General features: G+C 43.0%; 1 protein-coding gene across 1 annotated transcript in view; it reads right to left on the reverse strand.

Moving 5' to 3' along the window:
- Positions 1-1,070: 1,070 nt before the first annotated feature.
- The window catches only part of LOC110506750 (sodium-dependent noradrenaline transporter), an 83,017-nt gene continuing 66,834 nt past the window's right edge, over positions 1,071-17,253 (reverse strand). The window contains exons 8-15 of the mRNA XM_090222645.1: positions 16,362-16,486; positions 14,759-14,871; positions 13,267-13,395; positions 12,849-12,948; positions 11,232-11,332; positions 5,942-6,109; positions 3,784-3,858; positions 1,071-3,425 (exon numbers count right to left, since the gene is read on the reverse strand). Of these exons, the coding sequence (XP_090078771.1) occupies positions 3,402-3,425; positions 3,784-3,858; positions 5,942-6,109; positions 11,232-11,332; positions 12,849-12,948; positions 13,267-13,395; positions 14,759-14,871; positions 16,362-16,486 (835 nt within the window). The 3' untranslated portion in view covers positions 1,071-3,401. The remainder of the gene's footprint in view (positions 3,426-3,783; positions 3,859-5,941; positions 6,110-11,231; positions 11,333-12,848; positions 12,949-13,266; positions 13,396-14,758; positions 14,872-16,361; positions 16,487-17,253) is intronic.

Raw genomic sequence — 17,253 nt, forward strand, 5'->3', positions numbered from 1 at the left:
ACAATAATGCAACACTTGCTGAATCAGTAGAGAGAGAGAGAGAGAGAGAGAGCGAGAGCGAGAGAGAGTGAGACAGAGGGAGAGAGAGAGAGAGAGAGCGAGAGCGAGAGAGAGTGAGACAGAGGGAGAGAGAGAGAGAGAGAGAGAGAGAGAGAGAGAGAGAGCGAGAGCGAGAGAGAGTGAGACAGAGGGAGAGAGAGAGAGAGAGAGAGAGAGAGAGAGCGAGAGCGAGAGAGAGTGAGACAGAGGGAGAGAGAGAGAGAGAGAGAGAGAGAGCGAGAGAGAGAGAGAGCGAGACAGAGGGAGAGAGAGAGAGAGAGAGAGATACAGAGAGAGAGAGAGAGCGAGAGAGAGTGAGACAGAGGGAGAGAGAGAGAGAGAGAGAGAGAGAGAGAGAGAGCGAGAGAGAGAGCGAGACAGAGGGAGAGAGAGAGAGAGAGAGAGATACAGAGAGAGAGAGAGAGCGAGAGAGAGAGCGAGAGAGAGAGAGATACAGAGGGAGAGAGAGAGACAGAGGGAGAGAGAGACAGAGGGAAAGAGAGATAGAGAGATACAGAGAGAGAGAGAGAGAGAGAGAGAGATACAGAGAGAGAGAGAGATACAGAGAGAGAGAGAGAGAGATACAGAGAGAGAGAGAGAGAGAGAGAGAGAGAGAGAGAGAGCGAGACAGAGGGAGAGAGAGAGACAGAGGGAGAGAGAGACAGAGGGAAAGAGAGATAGAGAGAGACAGAGGGAAAGAGAGATAGAGAGAGAGACAGAGGGAGAGACAGAGGGAGAGAGAGACAGAGGGAGAGAGAGAGAGAGAGAGAGATACAGAGAGAGAGAGAGAGAGAGAGCGAGAGAGAGAGAGATACAGACCGAGAGAGAGAGCGAAGAAGAATCCCCTTTACATCAGTGAGCTCCAAACATCCCCCTTTCTGGTTCCTCTATTATCTAAGCCCCATGCATTCATCCTTTGGCTACTGTACAGTCTACCCTCTCTAACACAACACAATGGACCAGGAATTCAATTCCATTCACAGAAGCTTATAATCCCATTCCAACAATAAATCAATGCTTATACCCCCATCTGTGTGTGTAGAATACGTCTTTATTATAATAGTGTGCATATTTTGACTTCTTCATAGATAGTTGTCACTCACGTTCAACAGGACTTTTGTATTGTACACAGTGTTCTGTAAACGTAGCTCAGGTAATGCCAGGGTTCTACATTCACGTTGCAAAGTCACCCCAGTTACACTGGAGAACACATCTGTAAATAGATTCATCTTACCTACATCAAACACAATGATATAACAGGAACAGTGGACAGTTACGTTTAAAATACTTTACATTCACGTTTCGTTTATAAACAATTTGATAAATACAAGATTAGATATATAACAAAAGAATATATTTATATAGTTTTCCATGTCTTATACTCCACATACAATATAATTTTTGTGTGTGGCTTGCTTCCTGCCATTAATGTTATTTCACAATAAGAAAAATTCAGTTACATTTCAACTCCATTTGAATAAATAAAGAAACAGAAAAGAGAAACAAAACGAAAACGAAAGACAAAAACAGTAGACATCTCTAAAAAAAAAGGGTGAACAGTTTGGCACTTCCTTGGTGGTGAATTTTCTTTAAGTCGAGTTTGACAAAAAATAGGCTTCAACAGATGACAAAGTAACATATAAAGACACCATAAACTATTTAACGTAACAATGAATGAGGCATTTCAAACTTAAAATACACTAGCTATCCTTCCACACGCGCGGGCACACACACACACACACACACACACACACACACACACACACACACACACACACACACACACACACACACACACACACACTCTTTGAAGAAGAAGCTCCTGATTTCCCTCACCCATATGGACCACAAAAGAATGCATTGGAAAGATGCAACATAACAAAGAGAACATTATAGAAAAAGTAAAGAAATCACTTGTTTTGTTGAGTCTACCTGTGTTAGTGCTGTCAGTCAGTTAAGCTTTTGATAAAACAGGGCATTTCTTGCATGCCTGAAAACGTTCCCTAAAACACTAAGAGTGCTTACTATCCATAGAAAACTGAAACAAGTACTTCTGTTAAAGTGCTGGATTCAACTTCATTTAATCAAAGCCTCCCTTTGTGTCTTCACCACTGTTTAATACTACTGTTTATCCACAAGCACGGCAAAGGCAAATCATTGGATCAAGGGCACAAGCCTCTCTGAAGAGGATGCTAGTACTATGCAACACATTAAAGTTGGTACACACAGTACCATTAGTAACCATAGCAGGACAATGTAGACCTCTACTCTGTGTAAAGGCCATGTGTAAAGCATAAGGACGACCACTAGCAAGACAAAACACTTCTGAGTCTCAACATAAATCGTTCCCTTTTCTGTGAGACAGGTGACAAAAGCTTCAGATCTGTTTCAGGTAGGTTTCAAAAGATGGAGAAGGCAACTGGGAAAAACCTCTACTGCTGTAAGATGAATATCTAAAGGACATTGTCATTCAAACTGAATTAATAACGTATGTTGGTAACCATAAAGTGTATCTATCATCCACGAGCTCTGATCTGCAGGAGGATTCCTGAGTCGTCGGGCAAAACCTTTCTGTATGGACCAATGAAAACATTTACCTTTCTGTATGGACCAATGAAAACATTGACAGGTTCTGAAGTGTCTAGCTTGATAAGGCACTGACACAGTTGAGCTGCTGTTATCTAGAGTAGTGACTGGGGACCTACTCAGTCAGACATACAAAGAGGGCAATGAAACTAGATGTCTTCCCTTTCTCATTCACCTAAAAGCTTGAGGGTCCTCTTTGAAAAGAATCAAGAAGATAAAAAGCAATGTGAGTCATGTTTGTCTCCCCCTGCCTAGAGCATACATGATGACAGAAGTGGTCATTTGGTACTTTTTGACTTGGTGTAAGTGTCTAACCCATGTATAACTAATGAACACAGAACAGTCGTCCATGAACACAGAAAACACCTGTACATGCTCTGCATGGAATGTCTCCATCTTATGAGTTGTATATACGTTTAAAAAATGACGACGATGACGATGTCACATGGTAAAAAGTTTTCAATAAAATGATACTTCAAAAGCAAAAACATGGAGGATACTGAGTTGACTCTGTAGGCAGAGGTTGATGAGAGAATCTGTAGTCACTCGACAGAGAGAGAGAGGGAGATGAGGGGCCGAGTGGAAAAGAGGGGATGGCAGGTCACAGGTTGGGTCAGAACCAACAGAACACAGAGAGGCAGAAAGGAGCATGGCGTTATCCCTGTCCATCCTCCAGTGGCAGGAGGCTCAGCAGCAGGAACATCTGCCGTCGAAACACAATGACTCCAACACCCCGGAATTGTGAGTAGTGGGGAAGGTTGGGTGACATCAGGTTGTCAGATAGCCAACCAGTGCTTGAGCTGAAATAGAAAAGGTTGACTTTCACATCTGTTTCGGTAAGGTTTCAAAAGTTGGAGAAGGCAACTGGGAAAAACCTCTACTGCTGTAAGATGAATATCTAAATGACATTGTCATTCAAACTGAATTAATAACGTATGTTGGTAACCATAAAGTGTATCTATCATCCACGAGCTCTGATCTGCAGGAGGATTCCTGAGTCGTCGGGCAAAACCTTTAAAATGTCAGATTTAATATGCCATAATGAAAAATATATCAACCCCTACGAAAATGTCAATTCATTATAATACACATAATAATTCAAATGTCCTGTGTGCTCTAGCACACTGGCTCAAATGAAGATCCAACATCTGTACTCACCGTGAACTGTCTGATGGTAGCTCCCTCCGCCACCAGATGATGTTCGTGTTCTGGTGTGATGCAGTAGGCGATCCTCTGGAAAATTAACCATTACAGTACATTATATTACATAAGTCATACCTTACAATAAACACAGTCTTACACTGCATAAAACAGAATCCAGAGAGTTTAGATGCACATTGTCCCAAGCACAAGAGACATGATCCTGAAGCTTGTAATAAACTAGCGTTTTAATCTATGGTCACAGTTTATTCTATAGATCCACCATTTCCTCTATAGATTAGGAACTTCCAGACAGCTCAAATACGTCGAACAGCGTTCTGATTCTGATGTGATCAGGCTGGACTGGATGTACACTGTACTGTAGTGTGTACTGCATGACCTCTGATGTCTCTTCCAGATTGCCCCCATCTTCATATCTGACTGAGTGCACTTGGTGTGATAACAGTATGATAAACTGTGATCTCAGCTGGAGGAAAAGCATGGGAGATAGTCATGGAAGGAGTCTAAACACTGCCAGGATATCAGAAGGAAATGCCACGAGGAGTGAGTAAGAAAACACAAGGTAACACTGTTTACTGCTCAGGAAGATAATCAAAGCTGTGGAATGTTGTTTTTATGATTTAACACTGTTCAGTCTTTGAACCCTCAAGATCTCTAACCAGCATCCCAAAAGTACTGACATCATCAACCATCAACCATTGAAAAGGAAAAAGTCAGTTTATGTATCAGTTCAATGTCAAGCCGTGAAGACTCCAAGCTAAATGCTTACCATTGATCTAAGATTATCTTTGCATAAAATAAACACATACTATCCCAGGGGGGCAACCCTGGTTGAAATGACATGATAATCTGGTTATAAGGATGGCATTTCAACCAGTTTTGACCGCTGGGATACAGATAAGAGGTTGCTATTTACCACAGCTTTCAAGCTACATGACTTCAAGCTACAGTACATACTGTACCTGCCAACATTAACACTACATGTTAAAACCTCTTAAGGATTGTACTCTTTTTCACCTAAAATGACATACCCAAATCTAACTGCCTGTAGCTCAGAACCTGAAGCAAGGATATGCATATTCTTAATACCATTTTTTATTTTTATGTATTTATTTTACCTTTATTTAACTGGGCAAGTCAGTTAATTAAGAACAAATTTACAATAATGGCCTACCCCGGCCAAACCCAGACAATGCTGGGCCAATTGTGCACCGCCCTTTGGGACTCCCAATCACGGCTGGTTGTGTTATAGCCTGGAATCAAACCTGGAATCAAATCAAGCCTGAAGTGACGCCTCTAGCACTGAGATGCAGTGCTTTAGACCGCTGCGGCACCTGGGAGCCATTTGAAAGGAAACACTTTGAACTTTGTGGAAATGTGAAATGAATGTAGGAGAATATAACACATTAGATCTGGTAAAAGATAATTCAAACAAGAAAACATTCTATTTATTTTTTGTTCCATAATCTTTAAAATGCAAGAGAAAGGCCATACATTAAGATAGTAGCATATGTGTAATTTAGTGAGTTTACAAGTTGATAAACTTTCAAAGCAGAATTACTTTCTCATTGTTTCCTCAAATGCAGTGTATGATATGCAATTGTGTAGCTCTAAGTCTCTACTTTTATCCCATGTAAAAAAACAGAAATTTAAATGTTGCTACATAAGACAGAATCCAGATGGTGAGTCACATTTTATCTGACAAATCAGAGCAAGATTACTGAATGTAAGTACATGATTTACCTTCAGAGGTGAATGTCTCAAACCAGTGTTGTTGTTGTTGTGCACTATCCTCAAACAATAGAATGGCATTTTCTTCTGTAATAGCTACTGTAAATTGGACACTGCAGTTAGATTAACAAGAATTGAAGCTTTCTGCCCATATAAGATGTGTCTATGGACCGGAAAGTTGCTGGTGTATACAACGTTTTCTAGTCACATTATCGCATGCGAGCAACAATGTTTTTAATGTATGTAAATTGTACAGTCGTTTGTCTGTCATGCCTTTTACGTTATATGTCTGACCCCAGTAAGACTAGCTGTCGCCATTGGCAATGGCTAATGGGCATCCTAATAAATCAAATCGATCTAAGGTTATCTTTACATTATATAAACAACAACTATGCAGATGAGAGGGATTTGTTTTTCCACTGACCTGTTTGAATGTCCCTGGCATACTGAGGAACTTGTAGATGGCGTAGATGGGCACAAACATCATGGAGGACAGAGCTACGCCCCAGCCAATCACATTGGACCATGAAGGAAAGACATAGTCATCATAACTCAGGCCCGTGGACGTCACAATGCTGGCTATCACCACGACCTGGGGAGAGGAGAGAAACAACAGAACGGATAGCTAGGTCATCATATAAACTGAGGACAGGAGGAACAACAGAACGGTTAGCTAGGTCACCATATAAACTGAGGACAGGAGGAACAACAGAACCGTTAGCTAGGTCACCATATAAACTGAGGACAGGAGAATCAACAGAACGGTTAGCTAGGTCACCATATAAACTGAGGACAGGAGGAACAACAGAACCGTTAGCTAGTTCACCATATAAACTGAGGACAGGAGAAACAACAGAACCGTTAGCTAGGTCACCATATAAACTGGGGACAGGAGGAACAACAGAATGGTTAGCTAGGTCACCATATAAACTGAGGACAGGAGAAACAACAGAACGGTTAGCTAGGTCACCATATAAACTGGGGACAGGAGAAACAACAGAACGGTTAGCTAGGTCACCATATCAACAGAGGACAGAAGAAACAACAGAACCGTTAGCTAGGTCACCATATAAACTGAGGACAGGAGAAAAAACAGAACCGTTAGCTAGGTCATCATATAAACTGAGGACAGAAGAAACAACAGAACCGTTAGCTAGGTCACCATATAAACTGAGGACAGGAGGAACAACAGAACCGTTAGCTAGGTCACCATATAAACTGAGGACAGGAGGAACAACAGAATGGTTAGCTAGGTCACCATATAAACTGAGGACAGGAGAAACAACAGAACCGTTAGCTAGGTCACCATATAAACTGAGGACAGGAGGAACAACAGAACGGTTAGCTAGGTCACCATATAAACTGAGGACAGGAGGAACAACAGAACGGTTAGCTAGGTCACCATATAAACTGAGGACAGGAGGAACAACAGAATGGTTAGCTAGGTCACCATATAAACTGGGGACAGGAGGAACAACAGAATGGTTAGCTAGGTCACCATATAAACTGAGGACAGGAGAATCAACAGAACTGTTAGCTAGGTCACCATATAAACTGAGGACAGGAGGAACAACAGAAAGTTTAGCTAGGTCACCATATAAACTGAGGACAGGAGGAACAACAGAACGGTTAGCTAGGTCACCATATAAACTGGGGACAGGAGGAACAACCGAACCGTTAGCTAGGTCACCATATAAACTGAGGACAGGAGGAACAACAGAACGGTTAGCTAGGTCACCATATAAACTGGGGACAGGAGGAACAACAGAATGGTTAGCTAGGTCACCATATAAACTGAGGACAGGAGGAACAACAGAACCGTTAGCTAGGTCACCATATAAACTGAGGACAGGAGGAACAACAGAATGGTTAGCTAGGTCACCATATAAACTGAGGACAGGAGAATCAACAGAACCGTTAGCTAGGTCACCATATAAACTGAGGACAGGAGGAACAACAGAACGGTTAGCTAGGTCACCATATAAACTGGGGACAGGAGGAACAACAGAATGGTTAGCTAGGTCACCATATAAACTGAGGACAGGAGGAACAACAGAACCGTTAGCTAGGTCACCATATAAACTGAGGACAGGAGGAACAACAGAATGGTTAGCTAGGTCACCATATAAACTGAGGACAGGAGAATCAACAGAACCGTTAGCTAGGTCACCATATAAACTGAGGACAGGAGGAACAACAGAATGGTTAGCTAGGTCACCATATAAACTGAGGACAGGAGAATCAACAGAACCGTTAGCTAGGTCACCATATCAACAGAGGACAGGAGGAACAACAGAACCGTTAGCTAGTTCACCATATAAACTGAGGACAGGAGGAACAACAGAATGGTTAGCTAGGTCACCATATAAACTGAGGACAGGAGGAACAACAGAACGGTTAGCTAGGTCACCATATAAACTGGGGACAGGAGGAACAACAGAACGGTTAGCTAGGTCACCATATAAACTGAGGACAGGAGGAACAACAGAATGGTTAGCTAGGTCACCATATAAACAGAGGACAGGAGGAACAACAGAACGGTTAGCTAGGTCACCATATAAACTGAGGACAGGAGGAACAACAGAATGGTTAGCTAGGTCACCATATAAACTGAGGACAGGAGAAACAACAGAACCGTTAGCTAGGTCACCATATAAACTGAGGACAGGAGGAACAACAGAATGGTTAGCTAGGTCACCATATAAACTGAGGACAGAAGAAACAACAGAATGGTTAGCTAGGTCACCATATAAACTGAGGACAGGAGGAACAACAGAATGGTTAGCTAGGTCACCATATAAACAGAGGACAGGAGGAACAACAGAATGGTTAGTTAGGTCACCATATCAACAGAGGACAGGAGGAACAACAAATCCCCACAAAGTAAGGAGAGGAGAAAAAACAACAGTGGTTATAATATTCCCAACGAGACATCAAACAGAGCTTCTGTAGAAATAATGAATACTCCTCCTCCACTCCGCCATTTTTCATTTTGACAAAAAAATGTAAGCATTGCAGAGATGAAATTGAGTTGAATAGAACAGACTAGGGCATGGTCGCTCCCTCTGGGGTTTGAACATACTGTAATAGACTTTCACTGTAAGTACTCTGGTTCACCAGGCTGCTGTAGACTAGAGACTGGAGGCCCATCACCACTGAACTGTAGCTCTGTAGCTTTGTAACTGTTGCCCCAGAGAGCAGCAAACATCACTAGTAGTTATAATACAACACTGGAAGGTCAGGGAAGTGTCTCTTCCTCGTCTACAACTGAAAATCAAAGGCCAACAACATTCTTCTATGTCCTTCTTCTACAAATGCCATCTATGCAACAGCCAAAGTTGCGTGCTATCTTCCTGATGTTTGCTGTTTCTGCCTTGCTTCTGGAGGTAAGGCTAGCAGAACCATGGTAGCATACACTACACATTAAAACTAAACAATGATAGCTCTCCTCAGACATAAGGTTTGAAGATCATGGTGATATATATATATATATATATATATATATATATATATATATTTTTTTTTTTAACCTTTATTTAACCAGGCAAGTCAGTTAAGAACAAATTCTTATTTTCAATGACGGCCTGGGAACAGTGGGTTAACTGCCTGTTCAGGGGCAGAACGACAGATTTGTACCTTGTCAGCTCGGGGGTTTGAACTCGCAACATTCCGGTTACTAGTCCAACGCTCTAACCACTAGGCTACCCTATTGGTTTACAATCTAATCTACCTCCTTTCCTGGCTTTCAATCTTCCTCTGCTCTTTTTATTTCCTATTTGCCATATAAAACATATGCACTTCCCACATGGAAGGAAGAATATTGACTTATGACTGATCATAATCAATATAAAAGCATTAAGGGAATAACATAATTTCCCAACAAGACAGATAATGTGCTTTCGGTAATCCCTATCTATACAAACCCATACAGTATCTGTGCTTCATTGACATAGCATATTTCTAATATTATAAAATATAGAGACCTACACATTGTCATGACGTGGCCCTCTTTGGATATAGCAAGCACCAACTCTCTCTCTCTCTCTCTCTCTTTTCTGCTGTTCCGAATAAAACCTCCACCTAGAGAAACCCACTTTCGACCAAGCGTACCTCGATTATCGAGAGGGCTAAGGTTTGAGTGGAGACCATGCATTCCTCGGTTGCTGAATTCTTAACCATACCACGTGGTTACTCTGAGACTATCGATACCGAAAGAATAAGAGCAAATCTTCAATACTAATTACTAGTCTGCAGCTAGGAATTATGTACCATTGAATGCGAAGTCTGACAACCGCCAAAACATCTATCCGATAAGAACATTTCTGAATGTTACTCTGAAGTAACCATTCTAACCAGACTCCAGGGACGCAGAGAGAATCTCGGATAAACTTTCCAACAGAAAAGGACGATTCCAACAGAGATCACGATGACACACTGAGCGTAAATATATATATTGATTGCAATTATTCCCGAATGAGTGAGTGTTCATGTGCAAAGGATTAACATTTCAAGTATTATCATTATCAACTGTGTAGTGTCTTTTTTATTTCTCAGTCCCTTTGTCTATCAAGCCACCATACCGGTTTAGCCCACTAGGGCACATCCTATCCTATCATTTCCTTGTAACCATATCTACTTTGTTTGTTTGTTATGCATTTCTGTGATTATTTAGTTAGTTAGTAAATAAATGATTAAGACAATTGATGTATGGAGGATTCATAGCAAAGACTGGGTTTGTTTGGAATGAGACTAACGTGAGGTAAAGAATAATTAATTCATTAAAAGACTAATTGATCAGATATTAAAATATCTGAAAAGTTATATTAGGAAAATTATAACTTTGTAATCTGAATATTTTCCTTGGTGCCCTGACTTCCTAGTTAATTACATTTACATGATTAGTTTCATCATGTAATTATTATTACAGAGAATTGATTTGATAAAATAAGTCTTCACTTTAATGATGCCAAAGACACGACAACATCCTTAACTAACTCCTAGTGCACTAAACACTCTGTAAATCAATATGTTCAGTAAGTTGTAGTTCAATCAATCAATCAAATGTATTTATAAAGCCCTTTTTACATCAGCCAATGTCACAAAGTGCTATACAGAAACTCAGACTAAAACCCCAAACAGCAAGCAATGCAGACGCAGAAGCACTGTGGCTAGGAAAAACTCCCTAGAAAGGCAGGAACCTAGGAAGAAACCTAGAGAGGAACCAGGTTCTGAGAGGGGGGGGGGGGGGGGGGGGGGCAGTCCTCTTCTGGCCGTGCAGGGTTGGCTGGGTATGACCAAGATGTTCAAACATAGTTATATTGTAGTTTAATCCATTTTCATGCAGAGTTCATGTGATGCTAATCTATTCTTGGAGATACAGTACTTCTAACATGGAGGCGAACAACCTTTATAAAAACAGGAAAACATATTTCTTGTGGCAAATTACAAATTGCTGGCACATAATAGGAGTTTAAAAGACTATAGTACAGTATATAGCAGCCAGTAACAATTAAGAAACCTCTCTTGTGAATTTCCTCATTTCCTCCTTCAAACACAATGACATACCATAGATCATGATTCCTACAGTATGTTTAATAACTTAGGCTTGTGTCAGGTACTTTACCCTCCCATCCCTACTCCCAGCACCATGCCAAAGGCTTCCACCCCACTCCAGTCCACCAACCAGCCCTTTCTTGCCCCCCCGGGGGTCTCACCAGTAGGAAGGTGGGGCTGACAAACTTCCAGCACAGCCTCCAGTAGAGACCTGGCTTGAAGCCCATCATGCGCTCGATATCCTCACTGAAGCGGTCCACGCCTGGAGAGGAAACACAGGACAGAAGACCAGGGCTTGAACTCACGCACACAGAACCAGACCCATAAACCACCGGCAGGGGTTGGGTTCAAATAGTACTTGTTTCCTTACAAACACTGAAGCTGAGCTTGATTGAGCTTGCCCGGTGCAATACAACCAATAGTCCCGAAAGTATAAACCCTGCCCATCTGGCACTATGGGAAGGTTGAATCAAACACTCAACGTACTTGAAAGAAAACAAATACTATTTGCACCCACACTCAGCTTTGCTTCTGATGTCTCAAGTTCACAGGAGAACTAACGCTCCTCTCATCAATTTCCATACATAACAGGTGGAGCATTGGCCGAGAAAGAGCTTCATGGCACACAACTCCAATTTCTTGTATAATTATGAGTTCACACAGCAGTAAAAATGCAGCTCAATGATATCTGTTTCATAAAAGTCACTGAGCCTTCCAATTATGTTATATTATAATTTCACACAGGGTTAAGTCTGCCTATAGGAGATGGACTGTGTCCCAAACGGCACTTTTGAGCAAAAGTAGTACACTATATAGGGAATGTGGTACACAACCATGATGTTTCTATAGCTTGGGCATAATGTTTCTTTATCAGGGCAGCCCAGGCCTGTTAACATCTACAAGAAGACCCACTCCTTTTATCTCCTCCCTAGAACAGCTCAGCATCTGGCGTGCTCTGTCTGTCTCACCTCCTCATGAGGTTCAGTTTCAACAGTTAATGCTGACTATAAATCATGGTGTACATTGATGGGCTGTAGTTTATAGATAAAGCACAAGTCATCTTGTCGACGTACAGTATTATCTCTGTGCAATACATAAAACACTAAACAGACTGCATACGACTGTTCACACACCATATAATCATTCACTACACTCCCTCACGCAGAGAGATGGAGATCTATTAGTGAAGAGAGGCAGTCTAGAAGATTAGAGGAGGGAGTGTATGGAGAAATGGAAAGAGGAGTATTGGGAGAGATGGAGATCTATTAGTGAAGAGAGGCAGTCTAGAAGATTAGAGGAGGGAGGGAGTATATGGAGAAATGGAAAGAGGAGTACTGGGAGAGATGGAGATCTATTAGTGAAGAGAGGCAGTCTAGAAAATAAGAGGAGGGAGGGAGTGTATGGAGAAATGGAAAGAGGAGTACTGGGAGAGATGGAGAAAGGGGGTTAACAGTGGAGGTCTAAGGAAGGGAACCACAGTGTCTCTACACTGCCAGTAAATGTCAGGTGTAGCTGCAGGGCCTTGGTAGTGAAGATGCCAGGGAGTTAGGGAGGTTGAGAAAGCCCAGCAGAGGAGATGGCAGGCCAGGAGAGGCAACTGTGGGCAGGGGGTGATGGAGGGTGGGGTGATGGAGGGATGGACAGAACAAAGGGCTGGGCTCTAATGAACAACAGAAGAGGATGAGGAAAGGTACAGTAGATAAGCAGGTTCACCACAGTAAGAAGTCAGAATTAGTATGTGCCTTTGTACTAGGCTAAGGGGGACCGATTATACATACCGTAGAACCAGGACACCCCAATGGCCTCAATCAGCACCCCAAACAAGATGGAGGTCCCCGCCGCGTAGTTATCCAACAAAGTCAGCACATATATACCTCCCTGACAGACAGACAGAGAGAGAGACAGATACAGAGACACAATGACAAAAGGTTGTTGCAGATGTTACTGAGGGCAACCTGGCTGCAGTTAACTACTGTGAGCTGACAATGATAAGCATGAAGCACAGAGCTTATCCAGTCAGTCAATAACAAAACTTCACATGGTTGGACAGGGGTTTCCCTTTTCTGTCTTTCCTGTGACTGATCCACCTAAATCACAGAGGCACACTCTATCTTGTGTCTCTTTGGTTTGATTTATGCAATCATATGACAACTATGGAAATCATATGTGACTCAGAGGAACAGGAAGTGACCTCACATTAGTGATGCAGAAGAGCGCAACAAGGAAGGTTCCGAATGCCGTGGCGAAGGTGAACAGCTTTCTGTTCTTCTTCAGGATCTTGAAGTCGTCTGACAGTCCTGTGATGACTGCCTCCATACCGCCCATCTAGAAGACAAACAGACAGAGAGACAGAGAGACAGAGAGACAGAGAGACAGACAGACAGACAGACAGACAGACAGACAGACAGACAGACAGACAGACAGACAGACAGACAGACAGACAGACAGAGGATGATTCAGTGGCACAAACACATAAACCGTAGTGCCTACAGCAGCAATGTAACAGAATAACACAGTCTTCGCACCCAAACAGAATACCTTTGGCCTAGAATATAAACGATCAGACCTAGCTTTCTTAGTGCAGTGCTACATTGGGCATGACTACTAATGTAAAATAAAATGTTCCCCTGCTGTGGAATTTCCTTTATCTCTTCATTTACAGTAAATTATCACCTTGTGTAACTGAGAAATTGAGGAAAAATGTAAATCTCTGTGAACAAAGTTTTCCTGTGTTTCAGGTTGCGGTGCATGTGATTTTCCACCTCATGCTTCATGGTTAGTGGGTAACAGTCAAAACAACTGCTTTCCCACACTGCTGCTAGTCTAGACAATACCTAGAGCACCCACTGCAACCATGGGAAAGTAGAATAATGCAGAGAGAGACAGAGCGAGGGACAGCGAGGGGGACAGAGAGAGACAGAGAAAGAGAGAGACAGAGAGGGACAGAAAGAGAAAGAGACAGAGAGAGGGGCAGATAGAGAGAGAGCAAGACAGGGAGAGAGAAGAGAGAGAGAGAGACAGAGAGACAGAGAGCGAGTCAGAGACAGAGAGAGAGTCAGAGACAGAGAAAGAGAAGAGAGAAAGAGAGAGACAGAGAGACAGAGAGCGAGTCAGAGACAGAGAGAGTCAGAGACAGAGAGAGAGAGAGAGAGAGCGAGAGAGAGACAGACAGAGACAGAGAGAGACAGACAGAGACAGAGAGAGATAGAGCAAGACAGAGAGAGAGAGACAGACAGAGAGAGGGGCAGATAGAGAGAGAGCAAGACAGGGAGAGAGAAGAGAGAGAGAGACAGAGAGCGAGTCAGAGACAGAGAGCGAGTCAGAGACAGAGAGAGAGACAGAGACAGAGAGAGAGAGAAACAGACAGAGAGAGAGAGATAGAGCAAGACAGAGAGAGAGACAGAGACAGAGAGAGGGGCAGATAGAGAGAGAGCGAGACAGGGAGAGAGAGAGAGAGAGCGACAGAGAGAGAGAGAGAGCGACAGAGAGAGAGAGAGAAGAGACAGAGAGACAGATATAGATAGAGTGGAGGAGATTATATAGTATTCTAATCTTCACATACTATAAATCCACTAGATAGATCAGATAAACCCACCATAAGATAGAACCAAAAGGTCAGTAGCCATATGTACCTTGTGGTGGGACATAGCATGCAGTCATTCAACCCTGAGGAGGGCCAGTAACTCACAGAGCTGTCGATGCCCAGAGTCAGCAGCATGATGAAGAATACTATGGCCCAGAAGGTAGATCCAGGCAGGGTGGAGATGGCCTCAGGATAGATGATGAACACCAGTCCTGCACCTGCACTCACACAGATAGAGACACTTGTGATAGGACATACCAGAGCCAACTGACTACCATCAGTCTATAAAACGGTGCCTTGTTTGGTGGGATGCTGAAATAAAACAGTATATTGTTGGGTGGGATGTTGATATATAACTTCCTTGTCCTGAGCTTGACTCTGTCCACAAGGTCGTTTTAGAGGAAATAAGAGATGATTTAACAATGGTAAGGAAAGTGAAAGAAGGAGGAGCGGATGGAGAAAGACAGAAGTGAGGACACAAGATGACAAAGAAATGACAGACAGCTAGAGACAGTGGAAAGTAGAAAACAGAAGAACTGGAAAGCAAAGCAGATTTTTAACAGATCCCATTCTTTTTGTATGTCTGCCAACCCCTCTCCACAGCAGGCCAGTATTTATGTGACTTATTGGAAACTGTTTGCCTTAAAAAAAAAACAGTTTGAAATGTTCTCTGGTATTTGAATTCCATCTGAACCCCAGAGCCTCTCAGCTACTGTTGCAATCAATTATATTAAAAGCGTTTCACGTTGCTGCTCATTCTTAAAAGGGATGATTCACCCATTTTGAATGTTATATAATTTTTGTGCATCACTGAGCGATGTTCGATCGATTCCTGAGATCATTTCATGTTTTCATGTGTATCTGAGCTATTGCGGTACAGGCAGGAAGAAATACAGCCGGTATGACGACTTTTGCATCACTTGTCATACCGGCTGTATATCTGCCTGCTTGAATGGCAGTAGCTCAGATTCACAGGAAAACATGAAATTGGTTATAGATTAACAAAAACGGTATAACATTCAAAATGGGTGAATCCTTTAAGTTGTTTGATTTAGTGAGCAGTAACAGTAAGCTTGAGGAATGTTTAGTTCCATGATGAATTTATAGATGTTTTGACTGGGTTTGAAACTCTCTAAATGGTGTGTAGATGACTGACTGCTGGGTGTTGTCAAAATCCTGTCCTCCCCTAGAGCACTCCCCTTCGCGAGGGGTGACTCCCCTCGCTCTACTCAGGGTCAGACAGGGACTGTTCATGTGTTGAGTCTGTCCTAGCTGAGTCATAGCCTGGGTGGATCCACCATACAAACACAGCACTCTGTGGGCAGGCCAGGAAAAAGAGAATACTGTGGGCAGCCTGCAATATAGCCTCATACTGTATGTTTCCTAATAAGCATGTCTATCTTCCTGTCTTTTTCTTTGTGTTTTATGAGGTATCTATGCTGTGGACAGTTTGGTCATAAATCTGGTTCTAAATGAAGTTGGGTGTGTTGTTGGAGTGTGTGGTCTGGGTGTGTTATGTATGTCATCCTCCGCACCACTTACTGTGTGTGTGTTCGTGTTCTTGCCTGTGTGTGTGTGTGTGTGTGTGTGTGTGTGTGTGTGTGTGTGTGTGTGTGTGTGTGTGTGTGTGTGTGTGTGTGTGTGTGTGTGTGTGTGTGTGTGTGTGTTTGTGTGTGTCTGTGTGTATATCTAGTAGGGTTCCTTTCACCTTCGGTGGCCACGTCCTCTATCCTGACTCCGTGTTTGTAGGCCATATAGCCGAGCACAGAGAAGATGGCGAAACCTGAAAAGAAGCTGGTGACACAGTTCACTGTACTGGTCAGGATAGCATCCCTGTTGGGAAGAGAACACACACACATAAAACATGTTTAGAAAAATAAAGCTATCATGATAGTACCAGGACAGGTTTTAGAACAATATTAACACTTTGACTATTGGACTTCCTGTTGTTTCCTTGAACCATAGTCAATCTAAACCAACATTTTTATTGGAACCATATCTTGGTTCTTGTCTTGAGGGTCTTGTCAAGGTATTAGAAGACAGAAGAACGAAGGGGCCGTAACCCCCCACCCCACCACCAAGCCCTGGGTCCAACCTCACCACATCACAGCAAGCTTCTGCCAACATGGACCCAGTCGTCGTGGTTCCTCCAGGGAACCTGCACCGGGAACCCAAGATCCCAGCCCCTGAGCGGTATGATGGTCACCCGGGAGGATGCAAGGGGTTTCTCACTCAGTGTACTCTGGTGTTCGGACTACAGTCCTCCTTGTTCCACACCGATCGGGCCATGATCACCTACATCATCACTCTACTCTCGGGAAAGGCCCTGGCGTGGGCAATGGTGGCGTGGGAACAGCAGCCACCCTCTTGCAGATCCGTAGTAGCCTTCACTGCCAACCTGTGATGAATCTTCAACCACCCAGTGTGCTGGATGAGAAGTGGCCAGCTGACTGTTCAACCTCAGCCAAGGGGCCATTGAGATCCGCATCCTCGCCGCCGAGAGTTGGTGGAATACGGAGGCACTGGTTACCGCTTTCCATCAGGGTCTGTCTAACTCCATCAAAGATGAACTGCCTGCTCAGGAACTGGGAGTGGACCTT

This window comes from Oncorhynchus mykiss, chromosome 26, assembly GCF_057628025.1.
Source record: "Oncorhynchus mykiss isolate SJ-2025 chromosome 26, ASM5762802v1, whole genome shotgun sequence".
Taxonomy (NCBI): Eukaryota; Metazoa; Chordata; class Actinopteri; order Salmoniformes; family Salmonidae; genus Oncorhynchus; species Oncorhynchus mykiss.